Source organism: Aphelocoma coerulescens, chromosome 3, assembly GCF_041296385.1.
Source record: "Aphelocoma coerulescens isolate FSJ_1873_10779 chromosome 3, UR_Acoe_1.0, whole genome shotgun sequence".
Classification (NCBI taxonomy): Eukaryota; Metazoa; Chordata; class Aves; order Passeriformes; family Corvidae; genus Aphelocoma; species Aphelocoma coerulescens.
In genome coordinates this window covers 38240240-38256334 of record NC_091016.1, presented here as the reverse complement: position 1 = coordinate 38256334, position 16095 = coordinate 38240240, and the positions used below count along the sequence as shown (strand labels likewise).

Genomic DNA, 16095 nt, shown 5'->3' with positions numbered 1-16095 from the left:
CACAGATCTATGGTCTGCAAAGCTGTGTTGACAAAAGGCAAGGTGATATGCCTTTATTTCTTCCACCTTGCAAATGAAATTGAACACTGACATCAGCAAATATGAACATTTGCTCTGTTTTGTAAAGGAGGCCATTTGTTCAACAGCTTAACTCTGAGTAACTGTTAAAGCTCTACATTGTACAACAGTGCAATATTGTTAATACTATGATAGCATACAGATGTCACAATGTTGAAACAGAAAAATGAAAGACAGAAAGAAGTAATGAGATCTCCAGGAGTTGAGTAAGATGAACAGTATATGACTGTTGAAGTAAAAAATAGAAGCGTCTGTAATAACATATGTATCAGAAAGAAATAAGGTAAAGTTATTAATAAATTAAAGTGCTAAGCCAGTACTTCCAGTCCTGTTCTTAGAGATTTCCAACTGGCAAAAACTCTGGAAGTGTGGGTGCTCTGGAACACAGGACCTTGATTCAAAATCCTGACTTTCTGGGCACACACTTTAAATTGCTAGTGAGCTCATTTATATTATTAAAAAAAAAAAAATGTCCCAAATGATTCAAACAAAAAGGACTCTCCCTTTTACTTCTGGCATGCAATTCACAAAAAAAAAAAAAAAATTGAAGGTAATTTAATTCTATTCGAAAGCATAATGCAGAAGCCTGAAAGAGTACAATTTCCTTGTATTTGGGATGTATGATGTTATTTTCTACTTTTTAAAAATAGTTCAAAGAGCTCCTTTTCTAATTTTTTTTTTCCTTAAATAAGAAACTAATTCTCCAGCTCAAAGAAATATTTAGATCATCCCTTTACAGCTGAGGAAGTAGAAGGTAAGATCCAAAGGAAGCAATTCAGATTTTGGAAGCACTTTATGAACTACATTCTGAACCAGTTATGTAGTCTAGCTGCATTTTTTATGCTGTGGTATTTAGATAAACAAAATGAGAGCAGAAGAATTAATTTAACATTTGTGAGAACAAAATAATAAAATCAAAAATATGACACAGTAACGCAAAAGCTCACCCTTTAACATGGAATTCTGAATTTCAGACAGCTGTAGCTTTAGTCACACGACTGGCAAGCTGCGTCATATTATAATTTACCATTCACAAGAAAAGTCAAGAGCATTTGTTTCCCATTTTGTTTTAAACTTAGTGAATGGTGATGTGACATTGTAGTGATGAGGAAAGCCTATTTGACAGGTTTTTGAAAAAAAATTAAAATAAATCCCCAAAGACACTTCTTTGATTTAACTGAGGAAAAAACAATCAAGAAGGAAAATCAGCTTATTCATATGCTATCTGCAATTATTTAGCAATTTCAACTGCATTGAGTAGCCCACCAATTTCATTTGGAATGCTCTGAATGCAAACAAGTGGAATGAAGCTCATTTTTGCAAGAAATGTTTGGCATTTCTTGACTTAGTAAGTCAAGAAAAATACAAAATATAGTTTTCAGATATTATTAATACTTATTGCCTGGGCAATCACTAACAGTTAATTCCTGCAACATACGTAGAGAGCAAAAAAACCTACGCAATACCATAAGCATTTTGTTAGACTAAAATATATTATTGGATCTACATATGTACCACTCAGTTTCATTTTGGCATCTGTCTTCTACTGAAAAATGCCTGAGATAAAGAGTTGTGCGGGAAAAAAAAAATAAATATGTACTCAGTGCATGGAGTTTTTCACTGACATGTCTTGTACCTTTGATCATCTGTGTTCAGCATCAAAGAATAAAAAATAAAACCCAGGCTCAGAATACTTTCAGCAGATTAATTTTGCTGTGACCTCTGATAAAATATGTATGATGAATCAGAAAAAGAAGGATTAAAATGCATCCATTTTTTATAAGACTATCCTTTGTAGCACTTCTCCTTACTAGTCATTATTTGCAATAAAATTAACCACAGTAAGACTTTGGTCAAAGTCTAAGAATTTGGAAAAGAACTAGATAAACTTGAATTATTTATATAGATATATGCATAGATATATATATACATGTTGAGATACAGTTTATTTAAATTTAAACAGAAGATATCCTAAGCAAAAATATCTAATTAGGATTTGAAATCCATAATGACCTTAATTAGAATTTCCTCTCTGACATATTAAAAAAAGCACCAATAATAATAACAACAATAATAAAAGAACCCCCTACAATAGTAGTCCTTTAAGAACCATTCTTGGGTGGCCACTTGAAATAAAGCACAACACAGTATGTTGCATTATCACCTATAATACATTTCTTTTCTTCTTCTGCCTGTCATAACAAACTGATCTGTATGGCTCCTGATAAATAATATTATTTAGGTTTCATTATAGATGCAAAGCTAGATGTGAATCCCAACATAGACATTTGCCAGTAACAGTCAATCATGATTTTATCAGCCATCATCCAGGTCCATACTTCTGTTTGGACTACTCACTTGTATATTTATTCTTTAATGTGTACAAACTCTCCAGATAATGAGTAGCTCCAAACTCAGATGGCCAGTCCCAATAAACAGAAGTGTCATGAAGATTTGCTGTGTTATGTATTGATAGACTCTAACTGGAGACGGAACACTTAGATGCTATCTGCTGATTGTCATAAATGCTCAGAACATTTATGGACCTCAGGCTCAGACATGTAAATCAGCATGGTCACAAATGTTATTGCCATATGAAAGCAAGCTCAAAAAGTATAAATGTTTAAAACCACAGAAACATATTTTCATTGAAACACTGTTTTTTTATACTATCATTTCATTATACTTTCATTTGGGTGTTTGAGCCACATCAGCTGTTTATCTGTGAGCACTCTGTTTGCATGAACACATACAAATGCAAAACTCATAAACCCTGACATTTGATATTTTCCTCCCCTTGAACTGTTCTAGAAGAGACTGACTTAGCTTTCAACATTCCATCCAACTGCAGCCCAAAGTATGAACAAGCCAGTCTGACTCATGTATATGACAGTTACTCTCTAGCACTCTGCCTGTTTGAAAATCCAATTCTTTCTTCTTTTTTTCACTTTAAATCATATGAAGAAAATGATCCCTGAAATTACATCACATTGATGACTGATGAGGTTAATTGTTTGAGGCCCTTCTTGTTTTGTATTGATCCTCAGGAAAACTATTATATCCCAGTCATCAGTACTTAAGTGCTGTTCTATATTTTAATTCCACAGCATTTGTTCGAAGAAAGAACTTATTTTTGGAACAACGAACACATGTGCTACATGAGCCTGAGTAAATCTAAATAAATGACAGATTCAGAAACCTTAAAATTTTGCATTGACCTAATGTATCTAAGGTCCTTGGAAGTTATTTCTCACTGTGACAGTACAGGTAGAAACACATTAAAGTCTCCACCCTGGTTCTTTCTGGAGTAATGGGATGAAAAATTCCTTGTTATGATCTCAGAAGAAACCTTTTGTGATGGTGTAATGCACTGTATATTCTGCTACATAGATAAAAAGGAGAAACATACAACTAACACGCTTAGTCACATTTCTGAAACTAAGCCTCCCAGATGGATGCTACAGTGCAATTGTATGCAGATGGTACATTCCTAGTTTTCCTTTGCACAATCATAGTAAAAAAATTAATCAACCATTAATCCATTACACTTACAACCCATTCCTATTTATAAGACTGCCATTCTCATGGCAGAAAGTCAGGTAAAAATCTTAGGAAATAAGATTTGTGAGTGTGGTCTTAGAAAACCCAAATGATTTCCAAAATCCCAGTTTCTCTATACAAAGGAAGCAGCAAACAAAACCACAGTGGAAAATTCATGTGACAGATTTTTAGAATAATGTTAGGAATGCACTTACTTAAACTAATATATAGATTATTTAAGTATATCTGAGTAAAATCACTGAAAGTCAGTTATCTTCTGAAGGGTGAAAAGAAGGGTTTCTTTTTATCCTTCTGCCAGGGCAAAAAGAAACTAACTAATAAGGGCATTTAATTCTGCATATAATGAAAAAGAAAGGTACTTTTCTTTCAATGGCTAGTCTTGGTCACATCTAGCGCTACTCTGAAATGTTATTTGTGCATTTGACTCTCGTATGTTTGGGCAGATGATAAATATATATTAACTGAGTAGGAAATGCAGGGAGATTTCTGGTTAGGAGAATATACTGATAACTGCTGATTAACTGTAAATGATTAACAATGACAACAATCTGCAGGAGAAATTCAAGGTTCAAGGTAGCAGATTGTCATGTCTCCAGACTCTCCTATGCATCAGGGGAAATTGCTAGCACTGGTAGTTGTCTTCTGGACCAGTCCCTAGAGAAATTAAAGACTAAATATTCCCACAGCTTCAATTTGGTTACTGTTAATGTACTAATTAAACAAAATTAGGCAGTTACTACTTTCTTTATAGAAATGAAGTACAGAGATTAAATAGGTCCATCCTACATAATCAATTTTTCAAGCCTAGAAATTGAATTGTTATTGTGAACATTTAGACCTAAGTAAATACATCATATATAGAAAGTTCTTTTATGCTGTACTGATCTACAGTACAGAATGTCACCATATTTACATGAACTAATACTGCATTTCAACAGCATGTTCAGTAAAAGAAAAAAGAATATTTGGCTTTTAAGACATTGATTAATTGCGGATCAGAAAGGTGAGATTTCTTTTGGTTAAGTCAAACTAACATTGCAGCAGGATACTTCTCAGCACAAGAATATTTCTTGAACTTTACTCAGATTGCATACCCAGTTTTGAGAGAGACTGTTTTTAATTCTGCCCTATTATATAACACTTCTTTCTGCCTGGCATTTGACAGGCATTCCCATCCTTTGCGTTTACTTTACTTCACTTCCTCAGCGCTGAGGCTGCAAAAACACAGCCAGCAGCCTCATAGAGCTTTTCATGGAAATCTGCCATTCTAAACTGGCACCTAACTCCACTTCATTATTCACACAAGGAAGTTTAAAATTCTGAGAGGAATTTAAATATTTATGCAAATAAGAAACTGATGAAAAGTATAATAATAAAAGAAGAAAATGAAAGCAATGTAAGACATTACTGAAGTAGCTCTTCTTGGGAAAGCTCTGACGTTCTTTGCTTGCCAGTCACCAGTGCCAACTCATACTTCAAATCCTGGATCTCCTTCTTCAGCTGGACAATCATCTACAAACAGCAAGGCATAAACCAAGCATCACCTACAAATTAATAGCTAGTTTATGATTTTAGAAGTAGAAGGCTGAGTTTAGGTAAATATGATACTTTAGTTTTCTCTTTTTTTAAACAAGGTCTCTTTTCTAAAAACTGTCGAAATGCCTTAAATACACCAAACACCTTTTTTTCCTTCTTCCATTTATAAACCCAAGAAAAGTCTTCCAAATTCAGTAAATTCTTGTGTTGGAAGATATGGTGGTATAGAAAGAGTTCAAAAGATTTTTTTCAAAAGAGAAATACAGTTTGACATAGGAGTAAAAAGAGCTTTTCTGACTCATTAGTTTTGCCTCTTAATAATGAAAACACATTTCAGAACCGACACCTTTGTTAGAGAAAGGGCAACTACACAACAAAAGTGGTATTTTTTCCTTCCCTTACAGAAACAGAACTTTCAAAATACCATCTTAATTTAAATCTTAAATTTTGCTCTTTTTCATGTAACATTTCATTATTATTAGAATTATAGCACACTATACTTGTAGGATGCATCAGTTGCTAGCAACAAACTGATAGCATAAAGCAACATAATGAAATTAAATCATATTAATAAGTAGTAATGTGAGAATATTACATGGAAAACTGAACTAGATTTTTAAATTATAGGAAGTAATTTTTGGAAACTGTTCTTTGGGAATAAATGTCTGTATAAAACCAAATTTTACTAATCATTAACCTCTCAAAGCCAAATTCTACAAAGCAGGGCAATATGCAAATCCATAAGTCTACACCATGAATGAGAGGGCTCTTGGATACTTTACGGTTCGTCATTTAATGAAGCCTCCCTTTATATGGCCCTTTATATGATATTTTTAGATGGATATGCATACACTAATTCCATGGGCAAAAGAAGTTTCCAAGAGAGGAATGTTTTTAAGAAAAAATTAATCACTCTTGATTGCATGCACTTTCCAGAAATGAGATTGTTGAAACTGATGACACATATTTTCACCAGATGTTAAAACTCTTTCAAACATTTCTATTTCTTTTAATGAGTAAATTTAATAATAACTTCCTAAATTTTGAATTAGCATTTTTACTTTAAAAATCACAATATTCTAAACATGCATATGATTATTTCTTTTAACTCTAAACCTACAGCTGATATATTTTTTTCAATAAAGATTGAAAGTCTAACATAGTATTTTATTTAATAATCTATTAAAGTGATGACTGTTAATTAGAGAAGTTGCAATAACACTCAGAAAAATTTGCAGGCCAAACATTTTACCCTGATTTTAGATTGCCCCAATTTGCTGCCACATTCTGATGTAGTTTGTGCCAGTTACTGAGTCAAGAAAATAAAATTTGGGGCTGGAGTGTAAAATGGTAGACAGCTGAATGACAGTAGCCTCTGTGTTCAGTGTTCAAATTTGTTAGCATGACTAACTTCAATCTGACAACAACAGAAATACCAATTTCAGGATATGGATAAAAATTCATTTTCAAGTATTATTAAAACAAACAAAAATCTACAGAAACAAGATCTCTATTTTTACATGAATGCCAGAAGAGATGAGGTTTAATTCAAGACTTTGATTTTCAGTTTAAACTATGTTCTTTGACCATGAGTGAGAGAGGTTCAAAGAGGAGTCACTTAAAAGTACAACAGGTACAAATTCATCTTCTTAGTAAGGTAAAAAGTCAGGAAATCTCCATCATCAACAATAAAGTTTACACAACAATCAGACTTAACTCAGATCCACCAAGAGGTATTGTGAACTCCCTTTATAAACCACGTGTTCAGCTCACAGATGATAGATACTGCCAATAAATTGTGTTCGATTTTTATGAACAAAATCTAAAATCAAGCACTTTACTGAATGGTAAGGCTGCACCCTGGGAATATATTTAAGATGGGCAACAAGCACAGGGCCATATAAACTCAAGGTACCTGTGTTCCCCTGCCTTTTCCACAAAAGGGGATAGTTTTCTAACTCTCACGAGTCCACTTTTGCTTTACTTGCTAAATGATCCTGCAGAGTGAGACATACCAAACTCATGGAGTATAGGTCCACAGGATGTAGTAAATGTTCAGGAGCCTGCATGTGTTTTACCTCTATCAAAGGTTTCTGTGGCCATGGAAGAAATGACTTGCATTATTTGCTACTAGACAGTCTATGTAGAAAAGAAAAAAAGAACAGACAGACAGAAATGAAGAGGTTGTTCAATGCCTATTGGGTTTACTTTCTTTTTTTTTGTTTTTTTTTTTTTTAATCTGTGATGTTCTTTCTTTTAGAAATTGATTGGAAAGAAAAATAAAATTAATAATAATAAAGAAGAAAACCATCTGAAAACCTGACAAGGACCTTCTATTCCCTTTGAGTTTCAAGGACAAGAGACAATGAAAAATAAAAGCACAATCATTAACAGTAACTGAAATATGCTAATTATTATCAAGTAACAATGAATGAAATCAGTAGCTACATAATCCCTGAGGTTTAGAGAACAAATGCTTCTGATGTTATATAATCTAGCATTCTGCAGGTTCTGGAAATCCTATTTCCATCTCCTTTGCTTGTCTTCCTTTTTTTCCCTAACTGTAACTACACGGAGTTCTTTCTTCCTAGCTAAAATGTTCCTTGAATCAATTTCGAGGAAGGACTCGGGATGGGTATGTTTCTTAGCTTTTTAATACACAAATTGTTTCAGTGCAGCCATGTGCCCTCATCAAGTGACTAGCAATCTTAGTACATTTTAAAGAGTTTTAGAACCATCCAATTATCTGTGGGAATTATTTAGAAACTATCACTGAAACAAAACAACTCTGGCTCCTCCCCTCACACCATCCCCAGCTCTGCCCCTTCACACCCCCCTAACTCTGCCTCTCATGCCACCCACCCCCTTGAGCCGAGGGTTAGGGTTAGGGTCAGGGTTTGGCTAGGGTTAGAGTTAGGGTTTGGTTAGGGTTGGTGTCTGGGTTAGGGTTGGCTTACAGTTAAGGTTAGGTTTGGCTTAGGGGTTAGGGTTTCTCAGCTTTAAGAGCTTAGAAAGCCTTTAGAGGTTTATAAAGATCCACCTAATTATAATTATCCAAAATAAAAAAACCTAAATGGGCAGTTATTTTATAGAAATAAAAGGTGGAGCTTGCATCTGAAAACAGTTTCACTGAATGCTGCAGTATAAAATCCTCAACGTCAATTTGACTGCTATTGTTTAATAAGACTTAAAGCAAGCAATCTCCTTCCCTCTGTCCCCAGACAACTCTCACCAATGCAGGGTCAATTTCTTCATTAAGAACTGCTTCATTCTTAATAAGAGCAACTCGCTGTGCAAATCTGCAGGTTGATATAGATTCCTGGAAGAACAAAAAAAAGAGAGAAAGGAGAGAATTCCAATTACCTTTGCACCAGGTAAGTAGACCAGACTGCTAATGAAGTCATTAAACTACTTTTCTGGTTTTTGACAATCTTACAGAAATAGTCTGTCATAGTACATATTTTATTGATCCAGTTTATCTCCTGACCAACTGTGTTTCAGGTAAGTCTGCAGCTGGAACTGCAGGATAACAAAGCCATGCTAATCAGAAGGTAATAACTTTTGAATGATGAGAAAAAGAGAAAACTAAGTAAAAAGTTTTGGGGTTTTTTTTTTGTAAAAAAGGGACTAGATAATTTTATGTAAAAGAAGCTGGGAAAAGAGATTAAGGGAAGATGAGTGGAAGTCCATGACCACTGAGAAACAAGACAGGAGACTTGGAACCAGGAGGCATACAGGGGAACTGTGATACCAGACAAAAATCTGTCAGATGAGCTAAGATGGGGAGCAGCAGGAATGGAAGGCAGAAAAAAGATACAAGACTGAGTTGTTTGGGGAAACTCTGTGACAGCCAGTGTGTAGTTCCATCTAGGCACAGAAAGAAATCAAAGATCCTTGTAAGTATTGTTCCCTCATTCGTGATCAGCTGACATTTAAATGCCAGACCCTGCTAAAAAACTTATATATTTAATGAAAAAAACCCCAGCAACTGTCTACAGTTAGGTCAAATAATAAAACATAGAATATTAGGCAATAGTCTTAGAAATTCAAATGATGTTTGAGAAACTATATGATAAAATTTTATGAGATGTGGCAGACTGCATTTAAAAGAGAATTTATACATAGCCCCTAAATTAATTCACTACTGTTACAAAATTTATTTTCATAATCAAAGTAATTCTGTAGTTTTCAGTCCTCCAATGTAAGAAAATACCAGTTTAAATGTTATGTTCATACACTCCTTTTTCCACACGACTTCTGTCTCTTTAAGTGCATGGAGGTTCAGTATCTGAATAAGGGAAGATATTTCTTGCTAGAGACAGAATATATACACAGAGGATCAAAGGAAAGGAAGACCTTACAGTTAATAGAGTTGCACACAGTATTAGTTGGGCTCTATGTCTGCCTCTGCTGTTCCTGTGCAATGACGATCATCCAATGTGATTTTAATTAGGTTCTATCCATATAGTAAGTACAGTTCTATGTACAGTACACATACTGCATTTCCACTAGATCTCTTTGCCTTATTTAGTGTGCAGCATATGTTTAATTAATGACTAGCTAATCAATTCAGTTCTCACTGTTCAATATGTTAGCTTACAATTTGTTTATTCTATGCCATCAAAATGGTAATCAAGTCAGACATCTAATTTCCTAATTATTTTTCTACCATGCTTATCATCACACCACCTCAGGACTTTATAAGAATTAATCAATTAATACTCTTTGCTGCAAGTGTGTGGAATGATTATACTTAACAGAATGGAAACTGAAGTCAAAAGTACCAAAAAAATTATATTCAATTGTTGTCATTCTATGACCTGCTGTTCAAAACAGCTTCCATTCCACTTCAGTTACAGCTATATTAACCTATCTACAATTCAGAATCAACATCTTCATCCAAGCACTCCACAAAACTAGCAAAAAAAATGTAATGTAGTGATCCAAGAAATTCTGTACAAACTCATTGGTAGAAGTAGGAATATAATCTAGTTCTCTAGGTTAATTATCTATTTGTCATCTTCATAGGAGTCCCCTTTCTTACTCTGAATTCTCTGCTTCGTTGCCTTCATTACAAGAAACAACACTAGGTCCTTAAGCAAGTGGCTTTTATTATACAACTTCAATTCATACTGGGGGTAGCTCTGTCTTGTGCATTGTTTGTGAATGAAATGTATAACCAATGGAAAAAACAAACCAACATGCAAATCTAACATAACTATGAATAATGACTCATGCAGCTATCCCGATTCTGGCATTTCTAATGATTAGTAATTGATTTATCATCCATTTATTTTACTCAGACATATTAGCTTATCAACCATCTATATTATTAGGATATATCAGATTTTGGGGAGCAAGAGAGGTATTTTGTTTTTTTCTAATTTTTGGGAGGACTGAAGAATAAGGTCTGTTGTGTAGATTGTGTACGTTAAAGCAAGAACATGAAAACTGTCAGTAGCTTATTCTGGATAATTGCCTGGTCTAAATATGTCCAAAATAATATCTAGAACACAATGTGAGATACTCACACCTGAGAATTGATATATGAAAGGGTTCTGATCTCACGGAGCTTAAAATAAAATTAACAAACTTACCCAGCCACATTTGTTACCAGACAATATGCTTGCATAATTACATGTTTGCAAGTCTGAACAATATGTTTTCATTTAACAGCAAAGTCCAGTTTTCTAAAGAAAAAATCTATAACTAGATGAAGTATGGTTTAAGTATAATGCTTTCCACTGTATTTCGGAAAACAGTCTTAGACTAAATAGTTTTTCTTTTCTTGTTTATTCATATTAGAATGCTTCTATCTTAAGAAAATCAGGAAATAAATAGATTATAAATGGCTTTGAGCAGTGTTCTATGTATTCACATTGGTACATACTTTAGAATAAAATAGATGAGACTATTTCAGTTGGAAGGGACCTACAATGATCAGCTAGTCCAACTGCCATACCAAGTTAAAGCATGTTGTTAGGGGCATTGTCCAAACACCTCTTAAACACTCACAGGCTTGGGGCATCAACCACCTCTCCAGCCTGGTCCAGTGTTTGACCATCTTCTCAAAGAAATGCTTCCTAATGTCCAGCCTGAACCTCACCTGGTGCAGCTTTGAACTATTCCCATACATTCCGTCACTGGATACCAGGGAGAAGAGCTCAACATCTCCCTCTCTACTTTCCCCCAAGGAGAAGTTGAGAGCAATGAGATCACCCTCAGCCTTTGCTCCAAACTAGACAAACCCAAAGTCCTCAGCTACTCCTCACTTGACATTTTTTCCAGCCTTTCACCAGCTTTGTTTTCCTCCTCTGGCTGCACTCAAGGACCTTCACATCCTTCTCAACCTGTGAGGCCCAGAACTGCACACTCAAAAAAGAACTGCACACTCACACAAAAGAGGTGATTATCCTGCTGTTTGCTGTGCTCAAGGTCAGAACAGCAAACAGCAGGATAATCACCTCTTTTGATCTGCTGGTTGTGCTGTGTTTGATAGACCCCAGGATGTGGTGCCCTCTTGGCTGCCAGGGCTCACTGCTCATCTGACCAGAACCCCTGGATCCATTTCTGCAGGACTACTTTCCAGCCACTTGTCTCCCAAATGATGCTCGTGTTGGGCAGTACTCCACTGTAAGTGCAGAACCCTTGTTAAATTTCATTCCAATAATCATAGCCTAATGCTCCAATCTATCTGAAAACCTCTGCAGGGCCTCCTGTCCCTCAAGAGAGTGAACAACACCTCCAAGTTTGGTATCATCGGCAAACTTGCTAATGGGACATTCAACTCCTGCATCCAGATCATTGATGAATGTATGGAACAGAACTGGCCCTAGAACTGAACCCTGAGGAACATCACTGCAGACCAGTCTCCAGCCAGATGTAGCCCCATTCACTACAACCCTTTGATAAAAACTACAGACCTGTTTGTAAACAAAAAGAAGAAAACATCACTACATATAATTCCAGTGCAGGAAATTGGTGAAAGGACACAAAAGTATTTGAAAAATTTCCATAAATCCCAAACTACTCCACCCAATTCCCTTTCTCTCCTAGTGAAATCTCCATTTGTCTACCATACTCTATGAAATCTTGACTCCAAAGAAGTCTAACAGAAGTTCTGCCAAGGTTTTCAGTGGAAATGCACTTCTATAACTCAAACATTTATTCACCAGCAAATCAGTAAATTGAAAAAAGGAGTAGTTCATTACTAGGTGCAAATCATTTCCCAACTGCTACTTGACCTGAGATTACTTAGAGAAAAGCATTATTTCCTAAAGGATTTGTCTATATCCTACAGCAATTTCCACTGATAAAATTATCTCCTGGAAATAAAATTAAAATGTTCTTTTAAAAAGATAAGAATAAAAGCTTACACACTTGAATTGTAATCTATACTAAAAATCAAAAGAGCAGGATCTATAGAGAAGGGACAAGATTTTTGTTCAAGATAGAAAGAAATGGCATACATCTATATTTCTTTTGTCCATAGCGAGCGTTGCTATCATGGTAGTCATGCAGTTTCCTCCTAGGCTGTCTCTTAGCACTGAGGTCATCATAGAGTTTCGGTAAGGAATGTGGGACCGGTTTTTCTCTGCAAGGGCAATTATTACCTGAAACAACAGCAAAAAAAAAAAAAAAAAGACTTTCACATTTATATGTCTATTAATGGTTGACTATTACAGCTGGTGGTGGGGTCAGCGGCTCTGACCCAGGAAGAGGTGACCGGAGCGGGGAGATGGTCCCGAAAGGGATCGCCTTCCCCAGCCCAGTGTCTTCCCTCAGCTGCTGGCAGAGGGGCCCTTGCAGGGGCTGTCAGCTCTTTAGTGATTCTCAGCTGGTGATTTCAGCTCAGCTCTGCAGGGCACCCCCAGGCCAAACCAGACCAGAGAGAGACAAGAAGGCCCGTGTGGCTGGTTCCACACAGAGGTAGCTTTATTGTTGGTTCCCTCCGGTGAAGGGGAAAGCCAGGGACGAGCTCTCCCTCCCACAGAGCCAGGGGGCTTCCTTTTACAGGGATACAGGGGATCAGTGGGGGACCAATGGGTTACAGAGGGTCTGGGACAGACCAATGGGTTACAGAAAGATCTGCATAGTGTCTTCCAAAGGATTGTGGGTCCACCTTTCCTCACCATGACCCAAGAAGTAGTTGCCTTTCCAGGGAGTCCTGCTGGGCAATTGTGAAATCTCTTGTCTCAGCAGAGATCCCTCCAGGGCAAGGGCTGGGCATATCCCACAGTTGACACACAAACAGAAAAACCAATCTGCTCAGGAACTTCTGACACAACAAAACTATGCTTATGCACCCAGTTAGCTGCAAACCCACTGGCTTTATTGAAAGAATTCCAAGTTAAATTTCAGCATTTTTATATGTCTTTGTAGGAGCTGGACCTGAAAGACCAAATACATTAAATGTTATCACATCCTAACCTTATAGTCTCTCAGCAACATGGAAACTGAACACGATAAACTCAAACCCACAGGTTTTCCTAAGATGGAGGAACTCACTGAAAATCTTCCTCATAATTTTTTCTGTCATAACAATAAAATATGGACAGTATTAAAGTAAAAACTTCCTCAATATTTGCTAAAGCATGCTTTAAAAATTACACATTCTTAAAACACATGCTTCTTAGATGGGCCAATACATTTATTTCTGAGAAAATGTCTTGGAAAGCAAAGCACAAATAAAAGGGTGCATTATTACAGTGTACTGCTGGAAAGAAATGACTCAGTTTAGAATATATATGCCTTGGCCAAAAAGGAAATTGTACACCTACTATTCTCAGTTTCCCTCCTCAGCTGTTTACATTATGGGATCTAATTATTATTAAATAAAAAGCTAGATTATCCCATGATGTCCTGTGATATAAAAGATTTGAACTCTTATGTGGCCAAGTACTGTACTGAAATACTGTAGCTATACATGTGCTAGCTCTCCTAAATTATTAGGAGTTGGTTTAATAAATGTTACATACCAGTGTATATTTTGTTCATACTACATTTACAAAAATTGCTATTTTAGAAAATTTAGTAGCAACTTTTTTGTGGCATTAGTTTTTCTTAATAGTCTTCAGAAAGTTAAAAGTTTAAACTATAAATCTTACACTAGCAGCCCTGAGAGACACAATACTAGTAGTTCTAAACTTAATAATATCACTAAAGCAGAAATTTTCATTTTGAGTGGGTCAAACAAACCACTTTAAGGTCTAGTTGCTGTCAGAACTCTTGTCACTTTTTGTAAAGTTGCATCCTATACGAAACATAATTGTGTAGAGCAGGTACATTCACTCTCAAATAACTCCACTGACACATGTGGAAACACTGGTAAGCATAAAGGAAAGCGCAAGACTCACAAGTGGTTCTGACATGATCTGAAGTGCACCCAGGAGTCCCTGTTTCTGTCCACATCCTTTGTGCAAGGAACAGATTTGCACCAGTACCTCATGCCATCAGGCAGCCAAAACATACTCTCAGAGAATCCTCAAGAGATGGGGATTTTGGGGTGCATCACTTGCAGAAACAGAGCTGTCAGGTACACCTATATCTTGCTATTTAGTGTATCACATGCTCTGAAGCCATATGCCTGCTTCAAAGGTCTTCTTTTATGTTTCTCATCCCACTTCCCATTTCTAGTAGAGTTTAGAAGCTTAAGCTCTGGTCCTTACAGAGAAAACCAACCAACCAACCAACCAACCAAATCCCCCCAAAACCAAAAAACACCAACCCCTTTTTGGTAAATATGGGCAGCAACCATTCATTAATGGATCAAGTCTGTCAACATTCCCTAAATGGAACACATGTTAAATGACAGTAAACAAACATATCCATTAAAGCAGTGAGAACACTGTACTCTGTTATTTTGGGGAAATAATTCCATTATAGTGTCAAATCACATGGCAGTATAACTGTTAATTTGTGACTCTAAATTTGGTCCAGGATCCACTAGGTTTGTATCATAAGGGAATATCTACATATGCACAGTTACATTGCAGTTGTAATTCCAGAACATGCTACTACATCTCTCAGACAAATAAAGCTACCTAGATATGGTAGTAGGGAATTCTAAGTTCCTGCTGTCATTTTAGATCAGCTGCATGAAACCATCCTCATTTTTCTCTAGACATAGAGGCCGCTTGGAGTTAAAGTGCAGTGGATTTATTTGAAGAGCTTTTTAACACGCTGCAGATATTTAACAAGTAGAACAAGTGTGCTAACACAGAACTGTGTTCCCATTGTCATCTTGACACAAATCATTTTATGTGACTATTTTACTGTGAAAAGTGTTTCAAAATAGCATAAATCAACACTAGACCACCAGTAGATAGCTAAATAGTTGAGAATTTAAATAAGCTGATTTTGAGGCATTTGTGCACTTTAATGTTAGTCACTGCAAGGTCAGGATTGAATGGTTCAATTCCCACTGAATAAAAAGATATTTTTATTGTCTTTGGTGGTCTTTTATTCAATATTATAAAACATTTCTATTGATATACAATCCCAGACAGAATCCAAAAGGGTTCTTTCCAACTGTATTTCTCTAAAATAGGAATTAAAGCTTGCATGACAAAATATTTTTCCCTTCTAAATACAAAGAAAAAATCATACAATAAATAAGAAGGGATCCTGAGTATAATTTCTAGACTGTGAAGATGTCAATTTTAGAGTCACTGATCCTTGTCACTCCCCTTGAGTACAACTCAAATACAGACATTTTTCTTCAAGATAAAATTTAAACAAATAAGGGGTATGAAAAAAATTCAATGTGATAGTAAATGACTGACTGCCACCTGCTGTACCTCAGCTTCTTCTTTTGACACATGAAATATCTCTGATCATAAATTAAATGAAATCCAAGAGATCCGTTTTTGTTAACAGAAGAACACCACAAAAATGAAAAATATTCTTCCCAGGAAGTAG

General features: G+C 35.8%; 1 protein-coding gene across 5 annotated transcripts in view; it reads right to left on the bottom strand.

Moving 5' to 3' along the window:
• Positions 1-16095, bottom strand: part of KIF6 (kinesin family member 6) — a 161750-nt gene that overhangs the window by 106369 nt on the left and 39286 nt on the right. For all 5 annotated transcript variants that reach the window (XM_069009817.1, XM_069009822.1, XM_069009818.1 and 2 more), the window contains 3 exons: positions 12645-12788; positions 8408-8494; positions 5048-5151 (listed from right to left, as the gene is read on the bottom strand). In XM_069009817.1, the coding sequence (XP_068865918.1) occupies positions 5048-5151; positions 8408-8494; positions 12645-12788 (335 nt within the window). The remainder of the gene's footprint in view (positions 1-5047; positions 5152-8407; positions 8495-12644; positions 12789-16095) is intronic.